The sequence below is a fragment of the Schistocerca piceifrons genome, chromosome 1 (genome assembly GCF_021461385.2).
Source record: "Schistocerca piceifrons isolate TAMUIC-IGC-003096 chromosome 1, iqSchPice1.1, whole genome shotgun sequence".
Taxonomy (NCBI): Eukaryota; Metazoa; Arthropoda; class Insecta; order Orthoptera; family Acrididae; genus Schistocerca; species Schistocerca piceifrons.
Window position 1 is genome coordinate 173,614,869 of NC_060138.1, and position 20,831 is coordinate 173,635,699.

A 20,831-nucleotide genomic window follows, 5' to 3' on the forward strand; every position below is an offset into this window, starting at 1 on the left:
TGGTGGTGGGAGGGTGCATGGGACAGGTTTTACACCGGGGGCGGTTACAGGGGTAGGAGCCAGAGGGTAGGGAAGGTGGTTTGGGGATTTCATAGGGATGAACTAAGAGGTTGCGAAGGTTAGGTGGACGGCGGAAAGACACTCTTGGTGGAGTGGGGAGGATTTCATGAAGGATGGATCCATCCTTCATGAAATCCTCCCCACTCCACCAAGAGTGTCTTTCCGCCGTCCACCTAACCTTCGCAACCTCTTAGTTCATCCCTATGAAATCCCCAAACCACCTTCCCTACCCTCTGGCTCCTACCCCTGTAACCGCCCCCGGTGTAAAACCTGTCCCATGCACCCTCCCACCACCACCTATTCCAGTCCTGTAACCCGGAAGGTGTACACGATCAAAGGCAGAGCCACGTGTGAAAGCACCCACGTGATTTACCAACTGACCTGCCTACACTGTGAAGCGTTCTATGTGGGAATGACCAGCAACAAACTGTCCATTTGCATGAATGGACACAGGCAGACAGTGTTTGTTGGTAATGAGGATCACCCTGTGGCTAAACATGCCTTGGTGCACGGCCAGCACATCTTGGCACAGTGTTACACCGTCCGGGTTATCTGGATACTTCCCACTAACACCAACCTGTCAGAACTCCGGAGATGGGAACTTGCCCTTCAGCATATCCTTTCTTCTCGCTATCCGCCAGGCCTCAATCTCCGCTAATTTCTAATTTCTATTTGCCGCCGCTCATACCTCACCTGTCTTTCAACTTCATCTTTGCCTCTGTACATCCGCCCCGACTGACATCTCTGCCCAAACTCTTTGCCTTTACAAATGTCTGCTTGTGTCTGTGTATGTGTGGATGGATATGTGTGTGTGTGCGAGTGTATACCTGTCCTTTTTTCCCCCTAAGGTAAGTCTTTCCGCTCCCGGGATTGGAATGACTCCTTACCCTCTCCCTTAAAACCCATATCCTTTTGTCTTTCCTTCTCCTTCCCTCTTTCCTGACGAGGCAACCATTGGTTGCGAAAGCTAGAATTTTGTGTGTATGTTTGTGTTTGCTTGTGTGTCTATCGACCTGCCAGCGCTTTTGTTTGGTAAGTTTCATCATCTTTCTTTTTAGATATATTTACACAATTTGTTATAAGATATGCTTAAAATGCCATGTGTATGAGTCTAACTGATATTTCAGTGTAGTGAAGACTTTTTGAGGGGAAAAGTAAATATTAGGATATACACAAACAATTAAGGGTGTCCTGCTGACATTTTTTTTATCAGTTTGACTATCCTTCTCACAAAGACAGCTGAGCTCAGTTTCTTCTTCATGTTGCAAGCAGAAAATATTAAGGTTTGATATTGTGCTTATGAACTTTCTTAGTCATTCCTTATTCATTTATGCCAGAAAATGTTTGTTCATATCAAGAAGTTCATTTTCCTTCCATTAAAGTTGTGTATTTGCCAGGTCATTTTTGTGGTGTCATGTCAATAACTTGGTGCTTGCATGTTGAGAAAATTTGCTCAAGATGATGTCCTGTCACTGCCTCCTACTGCAGTAGAAGGTTTGAACTCAGCTCATTAACTTTATCCTCATTCATTCCTTTGTTGAGAGAGATACCTGTGATTTGACTAAATATTTAAATGAAACCTAGTACACTCTGACTCTAATTTTTTGCACATAGAATATGTCCTGGATGCATTTCAGATTTTTTAATAAAATTTGTCCACCAAATAAAATTCAGTAGAATCTGCTGTAAAGAAATAATTTAAAAAAAAAAAAACAGCTTGCTATATAAACTACACACAATTCATGGGGCTCTTCAGTAGCCAAATTGTGTAACTGATAAGAGAGTGTCATTCATTCACCTGTGTTTTATGTGTGCCATGCTGATGACCAAGTTTGGCTATAGATGAGAATTTCTTAGGTAGCACACTGAGTTCCACAGTTTGATAATGAAATTTGTTAATCAGTGTATCACTGACATAGTTTTCCTTCACCTTCAGAACACATCTGTTTTTAATCTAACTGTGATAGTGACCTCAATAATATGTCATTTGAGTGCATCATTCATAGGTCCTTAGTAATGTTTTGTGTGCAGAGTTTCAGCAGTTAAAAACTAGATGTACTTTCATCAAATCATAGCTTTAGCTGTGGATCCTGAGTGAAATGTCAGGCCGGCCGCGGTGGTCTAGCGGTTCAGGCGCTCAGTCCGGAACCGCGCGACTGCTACGGTCGCAGGTTCGAATCCTGCCTCGGGCATGGATGTGTGTGATGTCCTTAGGTTAGTTAGGTTTAAGTAGTTCTAAGTTCTAGGGGACTGATGACCACAGATGTTAAGTCCCATAGTGCTCAGAGCCATTTGAACCATTTTTTTGAAATGTCAGTGTAATTCCATACTTATACACAAATACCACCTGCTGTGCTTTTCTTGTAAATTCTGCCAGTCAGTTTACATTATGAATAAATATTTGTGGCTAGTGTAAGTGTTAATATTGGCATCGATACATTAAAATTCCCAGTATGAACTGGCAGATGAAAATGTTTGAATAATTAAATAAAATCAATGCTGTGGAAATAATTGTAGACTGTTATGAATCCCTCACATTTTTGTTTGCAAATTCATAGTTAGACCTACAGTACTTGTGAAACTACAAAGTTTAAATTCACGATTGGTGGTGTTTTGCAACAGAGCTGATGAAGTGAAAGAGCATCCCTTCTTTGCTGGCCTGGACTGGCAGCAGGTGTACCTGCAGAAGTATACACCACCACTCATCCCTCCAAGGGGTGAGGTGAATGCAGCTGATGCTTTTGATATTGGCTCCTTTGATGAAGAGGATACAAAAGGAATAAAGGTTTTTGTTAATTTCTTCTTTCCATTTCTGTTGCTTGCAAAATTTATATGTAATAACAAAGCTGCATAAATGTTTCCAGTCTTAATGGGAAATAATCTGATCTGGTATTTTAGATGATAGAATCTATTTATGAGCTACTGCAGTAACATCAAGTATGGGTGTCCCGCCCATCTCTCTCTCTCTCTCTCTCTCTCTCTCTCTCTCTCTCTCTCTCTCTCTCTCTCTCTCTCTCCCTCCCTCCCTCTCCCTCTCCCTCCCCCCCCCCCCACTCCCCTTGCCCCATCTCCCTCTCCGTCTCCCTCCCCCATGACAAGGGTTTGAGAGGAGGAGTGCTGAAAGGACAGGTCACCAGATCCATCTATCAATCTATCAATTTAATTTAATAGTATAGTTTGAATTATGTATAGAGCTGATATTATCACAGAATTTATTTATTTTAATAGTTTATGAGATACTCATTAGGACACATTTCTTACAATTTTTGTAAATGTAAGAGTATATTGACGGAAAGACTAACATTAACTAACTCTGTCTTGATCCTCAGCCTCATAAATGAAAGTTTTTCAGAAGTGGAAAAAGTGATATTGGGAATGAAGTGCTTTAAATCATAAATCTGGCTCAAGGAAAATTAAAAAAAAAACTCTTGATTTCAAGTACTCCAATAGCGAAGCTTGGACCTTACTGAAGAAGCTTGGGACACATCTAACTACTTAGAAAAGAAAAGAAGTAATGACGGTAAATGAAGCTTCAGGACAAACCGTCATCTTGGCAAGATCTCCTGGAGACAAAATGTATTCCAGGCTTGTAAATCAGGAACTCAGAAGAACCAAAGCTTATACCCAAATATACTGACAGCAGTTAGTCCAACCATTGTATCCCACAAAACTGGTACAGGCAACTGAAAGAATATTGACATACTATCTCTGTTTTGTGGCAGTACTACAGGCAGTGTTGAATCAAGCCCAGCCCTAATGAGATAGAATGCACATACTTCATTATCAATAACAGACAGGCCAACTGTCAATTGCATCTCTATTTTAACGCAAGTTCTGTAAAATTCAACCCTATTCAAAATTATTTGGGTGTCATACTTGACAGATCCTTGACTTATTGATCATACTTGACTAATACTATAGTGTAAATTAGCACCAGGAATAATATCCTCCAAAAATAGTGTGGGCCAGATGGAGATCAACAGAAGGCAGGAAGATTCTGGACTACCTGAAGCTTCTCATTCATGACTATATCCAAACTGCCACACCTGAATCTCTCAAATGCAGACACCAGCAATGAAATCTGCTATAGAACTTCCTGGTGAAGAATTTAACAGTTGCCATAAATGAGAATACAAATGAAGTTAAAAACTGGCATTAAATCAGTAGGCTTCGATTTGGCTCCTCAATGGAATCTGCACAAATCACACAGCATGAAAGGATGTTTTTTTTTTTTTCCAAGTGGAATAAGTGCCTGACTATATTGCAGTTGTAGTAATATGCTTCAGACCACCCATCACATTGTGCAGGAATGTATTTTAACATCGTATACAGACAATACAAAAGACTTCTTGACAATGACCCAAGATGCTACTGGCTGCATTAAGAAATTAAATTTAAAATTGTAAATGTTCTGCCCTTAAACTCTACAGGGGGGTCAGAAACAATCTGCAAAGCTTCCAAGGATGTTTAAGGGTAGATTGTGCTGAGAAATAATTGTTAAGAATAAATTAGATATTTTGTGCCATTTCGAAGTTAATTAGCACTGAAGTTAGCTAACCAGGCCATTGCATGTGCAATTTCAAGCAGCCTATTAGATGTAGTGTTGTTTCTTAAAACCAAACAAGAGAATGATGCAGAAATTGGACATGGGCTGGTAGTAAGGATCAAGTCTGAGGCAAAGACAGCAGCCTTGTGCACCATCATCTATGCTATTAGAACAACTGACAATAATTGTATCTTGTGGGCTGCATGAATTTGTGGGTACCATGGCTTGATTGGCTAACTTCAATGCTAATTAATTTGGAAATGTCACAATGCACTGAATTCATTTCTTAAAAGTCATTTCTCAGTTCAGTGTACCCTGCAACACCATTACAAGCTTTTCAGACTGTTTCTGACCACTCTGTGTATGTAAGATATTCACACTCTATTTTTCTCTGTTTTTTCATTAATGGTGCTGTTTTGTAACTGTAATGTAATGTATAATAATACTGTATGTTCTGCTATATGCTGAAAACATAAATAGTAATAAATGTCACTGAAATGTCAATTAAGTGTCTCGAAAGGGAGACAGAATGACAGCTCAGAACTAATCTTCAAGATGCAAAGTTCTAAGTACTGACAGTAACACATAACAGTAGAAACAACTGTCCTAGCATTTTGAACTTTTACTTCCATGCCCAGGGATGGATGTAACTGGACTTAGCATCAGTTAAAAACCTCTCCCCCCCCCCACCTCCACCCCCCCTCTCTCCCCCTCCCTCCCCCCTCCCCCCCCCCATCTCTCTCTCTCTCTCTCTCTCTTTCTCTCTCTCTCTCTCTCTCTCTCTCTGTGTGTGTGTGTGTGTGTGTGTGTGTGTGTGTGTGTGTGTGTGTGTGTGTCCCCTTGTATTATTTATTTATGTTCTGAGCCTTAATATACTCTTTTACTTTTTATTTTTGATAGGATCCCTCTCTCTTTTCCCCTTTTTTGTCTCTCCCTGTTTCTCATATTGATTTCTTTGCAAGCCTTACATGCACTGTTTGTTTCTGAACTTTCTTCCTGTTATTCCATGTTTACTTCTGTCTGTCATTCTATCATCCCCGGAGTGAAGCCACCACAGCACTTATCAGTATGTTATCTTTGTCCTCCTAATCTCTCACCAACCATCCTCACAACAGTTGCTTCCATCTTGACTTGAGATGAGTGATCTGCACCTTTTTTCCAACCCTCTACAACCTATCTCTCTTTGGCCATGGGGAAGGAACTAACAGTTCCGAAAACTTGAATAGATATTTCTAGTGATATGTGTCTAGTAGCAAGACTACTGGGTGTCCATTTTGTTTCTGGTAAATTTGAAAGTGTGGTTATGTACTTTATCAAATAAGATTATTGTAGCGATGCTTTGAAATTTTAAATTATATTAGGAACACTGTAATAAAAGACTCAATAAAATCTTGTGCTCATACATTTATGCTTTTTTTCTTTCCAATTAAAGCTCACGGAGGCAGACCAGGATCTCTACAAAAACTTTCCTTTAGTAATCTCAGAACGATGGCAAGCTGAAGTTGCAGAAACAGTTTTTGAGACAATCAATGCTGAAGCAGATAAGATGGAACAGAAAAAGAAAGCCAAACAAAAACTTAAGTTTGACACTGATGAAAAAGGTAAACTATTAGCCTGAGATAAATGAGACATCTATTAGCCTTAGATAAATAAGACATAGTTTTCTGTTCAATGCAGCTGTTGATAGCAAGTACAGGTAAACTTGGGACATAAGAAGTGTTATAAACAATGTTACATTCACACACTGTGCTTTTATAAACACATTGATCCTTTCTTGAAAATTGTTTTCTTTGGCTCATTGATGTTTGCTTTCAAATATTTCAGAATCTGACTGCATTCTGCATGGATACATAAAGAAACTGGGAGGACCTTTTGCATCAGCATGGCAAACTCGTTATGCCAAACTCTATCCAAATAGGTTGGAGCTTCATCCAGAGTCTGGAAGTACAAAGCCTGAGCTTGTTTTTATGGATCAAATAGAAGATGTTAGTGCTGACTTAGTTCATGTGAAAAATGAACAGTGTATTGTGGTACGGACTAGGGATGGAAAAATTGTCCTCACTAATCCGGTAAGATGGTAACTTCATTTGATGTCACTTATTAGTAGCAATAATTTTCATATGATAATACTAAGGATTTGTGAGTCTCATACCTCTTTAACATACAGTGTTAGATTCAGTTGTGGTTGTGGAAACTGATGAATTATGATATATCATTAAGTATGGTAACTGTGATAAGGAAAGCTATGGGGGTGGTTTGAAAAGTTCTTGGAATCACCACGAGAGGTCAGCGCTAGTGCAACGAGTTGTTCACTGTTGCCTGTAAACACGTGCCATGTCAGTGATCATGGAAGAGAGCTGTGGCAGTGACATGACCCTGTTGTTGTTCTCGTGTTTGTGATTTGTGAAGATGGGAAAAATCGAGATTCGACCAGTGATTAAGTACTTCATAAAGAAATGTATGAAAGCAAAGGCTATTCATGCTGATTTCCAGAAAACACTGGGGGACTCTCCTCTTTCATATTCAACTGTTGCCAAGTGGACAAGTGAATTTAAATTTGGTTGGGAGAGCTTAGATGATGATCTGCACAGTGGTTGGCTGAGATGTGTCACTACTCCAGAAATCATTACAAAAGTGCACAAAATGGTCGTGGAGGATCGCCGATTAAAAATGCGTGAAATTGCTCACGCTGGCCGGATGTCATCTAAAAGGGTATATCACATTTTGATTAAAGAATTAGAAATGAAAAAAATATCTGCAAGATGGGTGCCTTGACTCACTCTGGATCAAAAACGCATGAGAACAGACATATTGGAACAATGTTTGGCCAATTTTAGGAGAAACGAACAAAATTTTTTGTGCCGGTTTGTGACCACTGGTGAAACTTGGGTGCAATACTATACCCCAGAGACAAAACAACAATCAAAACAATGGAAACAGCTGATTCTCCACCACCAAAGAAAGCAAAGACAATTCCTTTTGCAGGAAAGGTCATGGCATCACTGTTCTGGGATGCGAAGGGGATTCTGTTTGTAGATTATCTGCCCACTAGACAAACAATTACTGGAGAATACTATGATAACTTCCTGTACAAATTGCGACAAAAGATACGTGAAAAAAGGCCAGATTTAGCAAGGCAAAAAGTCATTTTTCATCAAGACAATTCGCGACTACACATATGTGCTGTCGCCATGGCAAAATTACATGAACTAAGGTATGAATTGTTGCCATACCCACCTTATTCACCTGATATGGCTCCATCAGACTTCCATCTCATCCCAAAACTGAAAATTTTTTTTGATGGGTGAAGATTCAGTTCAAATGAAGAACTGATGGTTGGAGTTGGCAACCACTTTGCAGGCCTGGAGGAAATTTATTTTTGAAATGGGATCAAAGCACTGGAACATCGTTGAACCAAGTGCATTAATCTACGAGGAGACTACATTGAAAAATAAAAATAAGTTTCAGTGATGTAAGTACTTTTTTTCTATTTCATTCCAAGAACTTTTCAAAGCACCCTCACATATTTTGATTTGAACATAAGTCCGTATGTCTAAGCTCGATTAAGAAACTGTCTGATGGAGACAGCCTTACAAAGGAACTGGAACACCTGCAACAGTGTTAAAATATAATGGATATTCTGCACATCAGATCAGCACAGCTTTAAAAAAGAAGGAACTGACAACCCACAAGATGAAGAGGAGAAGGAGCGGTTCAAGTTCAGGGCATTCCTCACATACATTGGTGATATTCTGTTGAAATTAGACAGACGAATCTTAAATAAACATCATGTCTAATCTGCTTGTCCACAAAGACTTGTACTTCTTTTTGTTTGGCAAAGGACGATCTGGGATGGAAGGCTGGAATCAACAGAGTATCTTGCCAGTGTGGCAAAGCCTACATTAGTCAGACAATGCACACAGTGCATGAAAGATGGGATGAACATGTTTGCCACACTCACCTTTTGCAGCCAAGTAAGTCAGCCGTAGCTGAGCATTGTCTCTCCACAGGACATTCCATGGATCATTCTGCCTAGGGGAATCTTGGCCTCAACAAGATCCTTCTGGGATTCAGTTATTAAGGAATCACACAAGATCTTCCTAATTGTGATGGTGGCTTTCAACTGGATAATATGTGGGGCCTGGTGATTTCTTTAATTTCTTCAGAAAGAAAACATTTTATGACCAATGAAATGTCTAGTGACATTTAATTCTGTTAATTTTGTCATCTCAATTTTAACTCAATGAGTGCATGTTCTGACAGAGAGTGTGCATGAATAGTATCACATTAAGCATGCGCCTGCATCTCATAGATGGAGCAATATTTGAAGACGTTGGAAAACTTGACAGAGGTCACTCATGTAGCAGCTGCCTTTGTGCATGGGTTTTCATGCCAATTTTTTTGTGCAAAGGTAGTAATGTGAACTAGCAATTTCCAGTGCAAAACACTCAAGAAGACAATGTTATCTGGCAACAATCCCAAAACTTCATGGAATAAGTTAGCTGCTGTTTCCAAGCAGATGGAAACCACCCTGACTCCTGTCAACTGATTGGAAGCTGCTGTGAATTGGTGTGTTGGACAAACTACTGATAGTCATGTATCAGGGACAGATACCAAGACACCTCAAGTACTATCCCCTTCTGTGGATATCATCAATTCATCAGAAAATACGGGACTTTTCACTATTTGACTACTAGATTGTGAATGGCAAGCTAGGAGTGGATGTTATGGTCCTGTACAGATTAGCCAGAGACCAGGGAGGACTGACGGCACTAAATTCATCCCCCTTACCACCAGCTTTGGGGTGCAGTCTGCAACTGAAATTGAAACTGGGCCAGTGCAACAGTATGAAGCTTCATCTCTAGTGGACCCTACTGTGCTCCATGTCAGGAGAAAGTAAATGTATTTCTGATAACCATCAGCAGTTCAAAAAATGTTAAACAATGATACCGTGTATCAGACTATTCACAGAGTGTTTATGCCATGAGGCCTCATTCAACATGTTTAAGAAGCTGTTCTGGGGGCCATTGATAGAATGGGATGCAGCCAATTGCAGATTGTGGTGCACAAAAGATGCCTGTTGCTCAGCTCAAAGGTCAATAATTGATGGATGGAGGACAAGTTTGAGAAGACCATCTTTGTTCCTGGAATTTTAATGAAGCCTTCAATCTGCAGTACATTCCCCGGAATTGATCATGGCTCTCTGGTTCTGTGCTTTAATCAGAGACTTAAATCAGAGACTTTGAAGATTCCCTGACAAGGTAGGCTGCATCTTGCTGGACTGCACCATAGAGTTGAGAACTGTAGAGTGCCACTAAATGTCTCAGGAGTGCACTACAACCAAATACCTATCACTGGGTATCTGATTGTGTGCGGGGTGCACACAAGAGATCTACAGGAACTCTCCATCCAGATCCAGTCCATCTTTGATCTTACTATTTTGAAAAATTGTGTGTTAGTAATGGAATTTTTAGCTAACATGCCTCACAAGTATCTCCTGTGATTTTGTTCATGCCATCTTTTCTCATTATCTTGAGAATAAATAAGAGAGACTGATCAGATTGATCATAAATTTAAGTTGAAATTCTTAAAAATGTTGTTTTACATATCTTATGTTAGTTGTCCATTAGTAATCATTTTGTTACTTCCTGGAAAAGTGCAAATTTATGGCAGACTAGGACTTGAACCTGTGGCTCATTTTTATTGTTGGCACAGTCTTTATAGGAGAATAACCCTGCTCGCAGAAATGATTTCAGGATGCAAAATTTTGCTATGTACTTTATTAAATGAGGTGTCGCAGGCTATTTGTTTCAGTTTAACACATTTTATTAATAATCTTTTCTGAGAACTTCCCTAGACGCTCATGCATTGGACCTCTCTGACGAGTCTTCCCCCATGACAAGACCTGCTGTAAGGCAGAACACAAAGTTAAGTTTTTTCTGAGAATTGTTTTGAGTTGACATGAGGTTTAGAATATAAGACAATTTGAACATGCTCAACACAATACTAAAACTCCACAAAAGATATTGTATCAAAGATAGTAATTGCAATGTTAACAAAAGTAGTTCATTCATATTGTACAGTTTTTTTTATATTTTGTAAATATTTCAATATTCAGTAATAGTAATACTAATTGAAAATGTAATTTTAACAGTGAAAATTCCCAGAAGATTAACTATACAAAATAAATGTTGTTGTTGTTGTTGTTTTTGTTTTGATCTTCAGTCCAGAGACTGGTTTGATGCAGCTCTCCATGCTACTCTATCCTGTGCAGGCTTCATTATCTTCCAGTACCTACTGCAACCTACATCCTTGTGAATCTGCTTAGTGTATTCATCTCTTGGTCTCCCTCTATAATTTTTACCCTCCGCGCTGCCCTCCAAACTATTTATAGTCCGCATTTCATTTCCATACATGGCCACACTCCATACAAATACATTCAGAAACGACTTCCTGATGCTTAAATCTATACTCGATGTTAACAAATTTCTCTTCTTCAGAAATGCTCTCCTTGCCATTGCCAGTCTACATTTTATATCCTCTCTACTTCAACCATCACCAGTTATTTTGCTCCCCAAATAGCAAAACTCATTTACTACTTTAAGCGTCTCATTTCGTAATCTAATACACTTTGCATCACCCAATTTAATTTGACTACATTCCATTATCGTAGTTTTGCTTTTGTTGATATTCATCTTATATCCTCCTTTCAAGAGACAGTCCATTCCGTTCAACTGCTCTTCCAAGTCCTTTGCTGTATCTGACAGAATTACAATGTCATCGGCGAACCTCAAAGTTTTTATTGCTTCTCCATGGATTTTAATTCCTACTCCGAACTTTTCTTTTGTTTCCTTTACTGCTTGCTCAATATACAGATTGAATAGCATCGGGGAGAGGCTACAACCCTGTCTCACTCCCTTCCCAACCACTGCTTCCCTTTCGTGCCCCTCAACTCTTATAGCTGCCATCTGGTTTCTGTACAAATTGTAAATAGCCTTTCGCTTTCCTGTATTTTACCCCTGCCACCTTTAGAATTTGAAAGAGAGTATTCCAGTCAACATTGTCAAAAGCTTTCTCTAAGTCCACAAATGCTAGAAATGTAGGTTTGCCTTTCCTTAATATATTTTCTAAGATAAGTCGTAGGGTCAGTATTGCCTCAAGTGTTACAACATTTCCACATAATCCAAACTGATATTCCCCGAGGTCGGCTTCTACCAGTTTTTCTATTCGTCTGTAAAGAATTCATGTTAGTATTTAGCAGCCGCGGCTTATTAAACTGATAGTTTGGTAATTTTCACACCTGTCAACACTTGCTTTCTTTGGGATTGGAATTATTATATTCTTCTTGAAGTCTGAGGGTATTTCACCTGTCTCGTACATCGTGGTCACCAGATGGTAGAGTTTTGTCAGGACTGGCTCTCCCAAGGCTATCAGTAGTTCCAATGGAATGTTGTCTACTCCCGGGGCCTTGTTTTGGCTTAGGTCTTTCAGTGCTCTGTCAAACTCTTCATGCAGTATCACATCTCCCATTTCATCTTCATCTACATCCTCTTCCATTTCCATAATATTGTCCTCAAGTACATCACCCTTGTACAGACCCTCTATATAGTCCTTCCATTGTTCCGCTCTCTCTTCTGTGCTTAGAACTGGGTTTCCATCTGAGCTCTTGATATTCATACAAGTGGTTCTCTTTTCTCCAAAGGTCTCTTTAATTTTCCTGTAGGCAGTATCTTTCTTACCCCTGGTGAGATATGCCTCTACATCCTTACATTTGTCCTCTAACCATCCCTGCTTAGCCATTTTGCACTTCCTGTCGATCTCATTTTTGAGACGTTTGTATTCCTTTTTGCCTGCTTCATTTACTGCATTTTTTTATTTTCTCCTTTCATCAATTAAATTCAATATATCTTCTGTTACCCAAGGATTTCTACTAGCCCTCGTCTTTTTACCTACTTGATCCTCTGTTGCCTTCATCTCTCAAGCAACCCATTCTTCTTCTACTGTATTTCTATCCCCCATTTCTGTCAATTGATCCCTTATTTTCTCCCTGAAACTCTCTACAACCTCTGGTTCTGTCAGTTTATCCAGATCCCATCTCCTTAAATTCCCACCTTTTTGCAGCTCATTTAGTTTTAATCTACAGTTCATAACCAATAGATTGTGATCAGAGTCCACATCTGCCTCTGGAAATGTCTTACAATTTAAAACCTGGTTCCTAAATCTCTTGTCTTACCATTATGTAATCTATCTGAAACCTTCTAGTATCTCCAGGCCTCTTCCATGTATGCAACCTTCTTTTATGATTCTTGAACCAAGTGTTACCTATGATTAAGTTATGGTGTGTGCAAAATTCTACCAGGCAGCTTCCTCTTTCATTTCTTACCCCCATTCCATATTCACCTACTACGTTTCCTTCTCTTCCTTTTCCTACTATCAAATTCCAGTCACCACGACTATCAAATTTTCATCTCCCTTCACTATCTGACTAATTTCTTTCATCTCATCATACACTTCATCAATCTCTTAGTCATCTGCGGAGCTAGTTGGCATACAAACTTGTACTACTGTGGTAGGTGTGGGCTTCGTGTACTTCAGTATATCTAGTGATCTGTAGATTTTTACTGTGCAAAGGTGTTGTAGTGATTTTTTTTGTGTATATATGGGTGTGTAACGTGTGTGTATATGAGTCACTGAACAATAAGTGTGAGTGTAGTTGTGCTGTTAATAACACATCGTAAGATCACATGAGGCTACATACAATGTACTCACTACAGCTTCATTCCACAGGCAAATATTCTTATTTTTGATGTTATTAAGGCTGCGACATAAATCACTTTGGAATGTCTGCATAAATGTAAAATAAATTAGTAACAGCTCAATGTGAAGCACCTTAGTCTTTTACTTATAGAAATATCTTTTCACAAGAATAATAATACTTTTGTAGGTTCATGTGTAGAAACACCTTTTCCATGGTACATTTATTATTAATTCAAAGCTGAACACTTTCTTAACTATGAAAAATCTCATCACGTGAACTGAAGACAGCTTTGAAGCAGCAGTGACAAGAGTTTGTTTTGATATCGATATCACTCTTTGAAAAGTGACTGAAATTAACTTGACTTTGATCTGTTTGTTCAAGAAATTGATTGTAACTCATCTCCTTTTGGGTTTATACCACATAATATTGGAGTAATTTAAAAAAGAATCTGCTGTGTTGTAAATGGCAGGCAACAATACTACAAGGCTATTACCAATGATTGAAGTGATTTCATAAATTCACTGTAGCTCCATTCATTGACATATGGTCACGACACACTACAGATACGTAGAAAGACTCATAAAGTTTTGTTCGGCTGAAGCTGCACTTCAGGTTTCTGCCGCCAGAGCGCTCGAGAGCACAGTGAGACAAAATGGCGACAGGAGCCGAGAAAGCGTATGTCATGCTTGAAATGCACTCACATCAGTCAGTCATAACAGTGCAATGACACTTCAGAACGAAGTTCAACAAAGATCCACCAACTGCTAACTCCATTCGGCGATGGTATGCGCAGTTTAAAGCTTCTGGATGCCTCTGTAAGGGGAAATCAACGGGTCGGCCTGCAGTGAGCGAAGAAACGGTTGAACGCGTGCGGGCAATTTTCACGCGTAGCCCGCGGATGTCAACAAATAAAGCAAGCAGGGAGCTAAACGTACCATAGGATGGTGCTCCACTGCACTTCCATCATGATGTTCGGCATTTCTTAAACAGGAGATTGGAAAACCGATGGATCGGTCGTGGTGGAGATCATGAGCAGCAATTCATGTCATGGCCTCCACGCTCTCCCGACTTAACCCCATGCGATTTCTTTCTGTGGGGTTATGTGAAAGATTCAGTGTTTAAACCTCCTCTACCAAGAAACGTGCCAGAACTGCGAGCTCACATCAACGATGCTTTCGAACTCATTGATGGGGACATGCTGTGCCGAGTGTGGGAGGAACTTGATTATCGGCTTGATGTCTGCCGAATCACTAAAGGGGCACATATTGAACATTTGTGAATGCCTAAAAAGCTTTTTGAGTTTTTGTATGTGTGTGCAAAGCATTGTGAAAATATCTCAAATAATAAAGTTATTGTAGAGCTGTGAAATCGCTTCAATCATTTGTAATAACCCTGTAATTATGATTTGTGCTGTACCACATATTATTAATCTCTGGAAAATTGTACAGTTAATTTTTCATACCTTTAGGGATGTTAGTGCTACTGAAATAAGTGATTTGGTTATCAATAACAACATATATTTACTAGAGATGCATTACAAGATATGTACATCTTCATTCAATTCTTTCTCGTAGGAAAATCCACACCAGAGTAAAAAGATTATGAAAATCTGTTTCTGTTGTTTTCATTGTGCTTTGTATCTTTATTACAAAACATAGACTATAATGAAATACTGATACTGCTTTTCATATACACCAGAGTGAGGTAATTAATATTTTTAAATATTATCTGGTACACAGAATAACAATTAGTTTTATTACGTATACATTTCATGTCAACCAAAAACAAATGTTTCTCATCCTCCAAGGACCAGTTCAGTGTGAAAGTGCAGATATGACAAAAGGGAAAAACATGAAGCTGAAACTAGCTCTGAAAGAGTACCAGAGGTTTTTGGACACAAAAGTGAATACCGATGATTTCATTTGTGAAAGTGCAGATATGACAAAAGGGAAAAACATGAAGCTGAAACAAGCTCCGAAAGAGTACCAGAGGTTTTTGGACACAAAAGTGAATATGGATGATGTCATTTGTGCAGTTGGACAACAGTTCCCTATAGTGGACAGCAGAGTGACCACATGGTGGCCTAACATGGGAGCCCAGCAAAGTAGGATACAATGCCCTGCAACATCTCTCTCTACATGGTGGCGGGGCACAGCAGTCAGCAAACAGCCAGCTTGTGGCAGCACCAGTGGCTGCCCTAATCTAATAGTATCCTTAACAATTAATTCCCAATGATGAATCCGGGTTCCCGGGTTCGATTCCCGGCGGGGTCAGGGATTTTCTCTGCCTCGTGATGGCTGGGTGTTGTGTGCTGTCCTTAGGTTAGTTAGGTTTAAGTAGTTCTAAGTTCTAGGGGACTGATGACCATAGATGTTAAGTCCCATAGTGCTCAGAGCCATTTGAACCATTTGAATGATGAACAGTGAAACTGGTGGCGTGACAGGTTGGGCCACCTGGCGACCTAGTGAAATAGAGGCCTTATGTACTGGACACTGACACTGAAATGCAGTTAACATCTGAGCTTGTCCCCCACATGTCCTATTGGGGACAGATCTGGGAATGTGCTGGCCATGAGAGTACCTCAGTATCACACAGGCAATACATAGTGCCAAATGCTATGAGTGGGTGAGCATTGTCCTGTTGAAAAGTATTAGCATAATAGGTCACATGAGGATGTTGGATGTCTGTGACATGCAATTGTGCCATCAGAGTTCTCTCTGTCACCACCAGCCTTGAACTGAAGTCGTACCCCATGACTCCTCACACCATGATGTCAGGAGTGACACCACTATGCCTCTCTAAAACTTTCGAAGAATGGGACCACTCTCCAGATCACCACCACACTCACTAATGATGGTTGTCCAAGGTAGTGCAGAGCCATAATTCATTGCTGAACACAATATGATACCAATCATCAGCAGTGTCTGTTTCCTGGTAGTGGCACCACACTAAACACATCCATTTGTGTTGTGGTGTTAACAGCTACCTATCCAGGGGATGGAAATTACCTAGTCCAGCTGCTGCTAGTCTCTGATCAATGGTGTGGGCTAGCAATGAATATGGCAGAGAGTCCATTAATTGTTCTCATATGGCAGGCACAAATGTAAAAGAGTTACAACGTGCTCATGTGCAATAATGTGATCCTTCCGTCTGGTAAATCAAGTATGGCCAACTGAAACCTTGACAGTGACAGTGAACAAATCTGTCCTCACGTTCCCATGAAATCCAACACTGAGCCACTGTCACATCCGAATGCCCCACAAATCTGGCACACAGTTTTACTCTGGCAGGAAGTTTCAGGTCAGCAAACACTCTGCTGCAGAGTGAAAATTCATTCTGGAAAAGGTTTAATGGCTTTAAAGTAACCAGGGTAAGTAACAAAAACTACCAGGCAAATATGCTCTAGCACTATTTAAAATTTCATGTTAAACATTGAACTTTAAATTCTCAATCAACATCTTAATTGTTTTCTCTTGATCTGTGTAATCTCAGTAATACTGGTAGATTTTTCAGTATATTTATTCTGTGCTTTCTGAACAAAACATGAAAATAGAAAAGAAATTTAGTAAAAAGAAAGTGATCAAATGGCCAAATATTCTGTGAAATGATTTGTGTAAAAGAAAAAAAGAAAATAGATTAGAAAAACATCGGCATGTATTTGAATTATACTTGAAATTATTTACAGCAAATGTATGCTGATTGAGAATAAAGTTCAGCATTTAACTTAAAACTCAAAGAATTTTAAAAAGTACTGGAAGATATTTAACTGGTGGATTATATAGACAATACCAGTCTGGCATTTTGTGCCCTTGACTTATTTCTATCATTTATGCCCGAAAATGTAAAAAGGTTCCAACAGTTTTTCAGTCTGAAAAATTTTTCAATAGAGAATTCTTCAGGAAAGTGAATGTGTGTGTTGCAAGAAGCACTGTCTCCCTTTTCAGTGCTGTTGACATCATTGTTCTTGCTCACTTACCTTTCCCCAATAAAAAACAGGATTATTAAATCAGAGAGCAGTTTCATTCAAACTGCAGATTCTACTTAGAGCTCTTTTTCTATGTACCTTAACATATTAGTGTTCCAGATGCTAATGTCCTTTGCATTTATGATTTTAAATATTTAAGTACTTGAGTTTGCAAAGCAACGACAACATTTTTGTTTCAGTGTTCAAATCGCTGTACATGATTTTTAGTATCATAAAAGGTGCAATTTCTCTAATATATGTTATTTATTACTTTTAGGAAAATCATTTCATATAACATGTGACCACTTTATTTGTAAATTATTTTATTATTTATTTTATCTTGGGTTTGTAGTGTTACACTCAGCATTCATCTGAAGTTCTTAAGCAGCTAAAAAAGTAATGTGGACACTGTTACAACATTTTAACTGTTGCCTCAGTTTGGTGGGTTCCTTGAATTGGTGGAGGCAGTCACAGAACCCAGTGGCCAATATCCTTTGCTGTGTCCAAAGTTTGTGCAAGATGTTGAAAACTGATGTTAGAACACTAGGACCTCCACATCAGTACTTCAAAGAGAGGTGGTGTGCCACTTCATGCTTATGCATTCAGACTTGTCTGACCACACCTGAAGCATCTGCACTACTTAACCATTGCATCATATGATGCTGTACTGTTATCACACACTGCCACCAACTCTGCACATATTGCTGCATGGTTGTTCCTTGTCAAATGCAGAAAAAAAAATTACTATACAATTCTCCACTTTATCATTACAAATGATCTCCTCATCAGTTGTGAAGGTCCAAAGGATTTCTACTGGCTACTATGTCCTCCTCTGCCTCGTGGTGTTGTGTGGATGTGGTATGAAGGAACATGTAGTCAGAATACTACTCTCGTGGAGATGTTGCAGACCTTCAAGACCACGGAGCCACTACTACTCAGTCAAGTAGCTCCTCAGTTGGCATCACAAGGCTGAGTGCACTTCATACCAGCCTTCACACCGAGGAGAAATCTTTGGCAGTACCAGGAATCGAACCCAAGTGCTCCACACAGGAGCAATCTAGGCTGTCTACTCAGCAATGGAGATGGACCGCTTTATTGTTGGGCTGTGTCATATTACTTTGGTGCCTCTAATAGTGTGCTGCAGTGGTACTTCAGTGTGTACCAAGACTGCAAACATTATCTATAAACAAAGAAAAAACTAATTCAGTAAATCTATTTTATTGGGGGTGATGATTAAAATTTTATGACTAGCCCTCATCTAACCATTTTTCTTTTCATATTGTTGGGATGTTTTAATATTTCAGTATGGTCCCTGAATGTTGCATTTCACCATACTCGGCTTTTCAACAGTAGCACAGATCTCACTATTTCATTTTCTTGTTGCAGTCTGTCTGGTGATTGGCCACCATCAATTTGTTCCTTCCTTTTACACTTGATGGCTGGTCCATAAGCAGCTGCTTTAAGATGGACTACTTGCCTCTGAAGACTTGAAATATAAATAGTGTGCTGCTTTTTATGGTGATACAGGCAGTTCATGAATTACAGTCACTGCTTTATAAGCCATATCACTGTTTAGGATATTCTACTCAACTTGGTCTCAATTTTTTTCTGTCTTCCTTATGTTCAGTTTGCAGCTCTATCATCAGATGATGTAAAGATCTGCTTAAAAAGTTCTCAGATGCTTGCAGTTAGTATCTCCCTGGTACAGCAAATAATAAAAAGCTCTTACTTGAAGCAGTAAATTTCTCTCAAAAATTTTCTCACTGAAACGAGAGAAATCTTTTTATATTAAAAAACTAAAAACCCACCTCGATTGTGAAAAAAGCACCTAGTGTTAAGTGTTAACCCAGGTTTCAGTGTAGATAACTACACCTTCTTCAGAACTGTTCCGCGTAGATAACTACACCTTCTTCAGAACAGTTCTGAAGAAGGTGTAGTTATCTACGCTGAAACCTGGGTTAACACTTAACACTAGGTGCCTTTTTCGCAGTCAAGGCGGGTTTTTAGTTTTTTAATATATTAACCAATGATTGCTGACGCACTGTGATGTTGAAGGTTCTTAGAAATCTTTTTACCTTCAGGCTAGCTGTCAGAAATAAAAGGAGATAGTAGTGACACTTAGATATCAGTTAAGGATTTGACATTTACAGGCCTTGAAATCTCTTTTTTATACAGGAAGAATTGTGAGACTATTTCTCTAGGAAGATTTAGGAACTTGTCTATAAAAGGTTTTAACAATATGCGACACTTTTGCCATATTTTGTTGGTTTAGGTGGTGTTGTATTCCATTTACTGATAACCTCCAGCTTAATAGATGTCATAATAGTGATTTTTTTGTGTGTGCCTTCTTATTTCACAGAATTATGTTAAGCAGACTACCATAACCCAGCTCTTTATGACAACTATAAATTGGTTTCACCTCCAGTGGATTCTTTTCTCTCATTCCTACACCTTCCTCATTCCCATATTCCATATCTTTCTTCTTTTATGGTCTCGTTTAATTAGTTCATTCTTCAGTTGATATCTGATGATGAAATTGAGTAACATACTTGACAAAATCCATGTAACAATGAATTTTTATAAATCATCTCTTCACTTCTTATGTATCATGAATGGAATAGCTTGATAGAGCTTTTACAACTAAGTTTTTACTACAACATCAGTCACAATGTTTATTACTTTGTGCTGTCAGCTTCCTCCTTAAATTCCCTGCTGTGTGCCTTATAATTTCAGAAGTAACTAATTACATTGTATAAAAAAATCTACCTTAGTTTGTGGTAATCCATGGTTCATTAATAATATCCACCATAAATTTGAGTACAAAAAGATGACGGTCACTGAAGAGTGAGTTATATAAATCCAATGACTATTCTTTACACACACACACACACACACACACACACACACACACACACACACACACACACACACGAGAGAGAGAGAGAGAGAGAGAGAGAGAGAGAGAGAGAGAGAGAGAGAGAGAGAGAGAAACATTCCACGTGGGAAAAATATATGTAAAAAACAAAGATGCTTTAACTTACCAAACGAGAAAGTGCTGGTATGTTGATGGTAGTCACAATAAAATAAAAAACACACAAACACACACACAAATATTCAAGCTTTCGCAACCCATGGATTCAAGCTTTCGCAACCCATGGTTGCTTCATCAGGAAAGAGGGAAGGAGAGGGAAAGATGAAAGTATGTGGGTTTTAAGGGAGAGGGTAAGGAGTCATTCCAATCCCGGGAGCGGAAAGACTTACCTTAGGGGGGAAAAAAGGACATGTAAACACTCGCGCGCACACACACACATCCATCCGCACATATACAGACACAGGCAGACATATGTAAATGCAAAGAGGTTGGCCTCGACTGACATCTCTGCCCAACCCTCCCCCTTAAAACCCACATCGTTTCATCTTTCCCTGTCCTTCCCTCTTTCCTGATGAAGCAATCATGGGTTGCAAAAGCTTGAATATTTGTCTGTGTGTTTGTGTGTTTTTTA

At 39.2% G+C, this 20,831-nt stretch overlaps 1 protein-coding gene across 1 annotated transcript in view; it reads left to right on the plus strand.

Moving 5' to 3' along the window:
• LOC124784259 (G protein-coupled receptor kinase 1) overlaps nt 1-20,831 on the plus strand; it is a 1,113,962-nt gene that overhangs the window by 1,090,298 nt on the left and 2,833 nt on the right. The window contains exons 13-15 of the mRNA XM_047254087.1: nt 2,683-2,845; nt 6,039-6,207; nt 6,431-6,675. Of these exons, the coding sequence (XP_047110043.1) occupies nt 2,683-2,845; nt 6,039-6,207; nt 6,431-6,675 (577 nt within the window). The remainder of the gene's footprint in view (nt 1-2,682; nt 2,846-6,038; nt 6,208-6,430; nt 6,676-20,831) is intronic.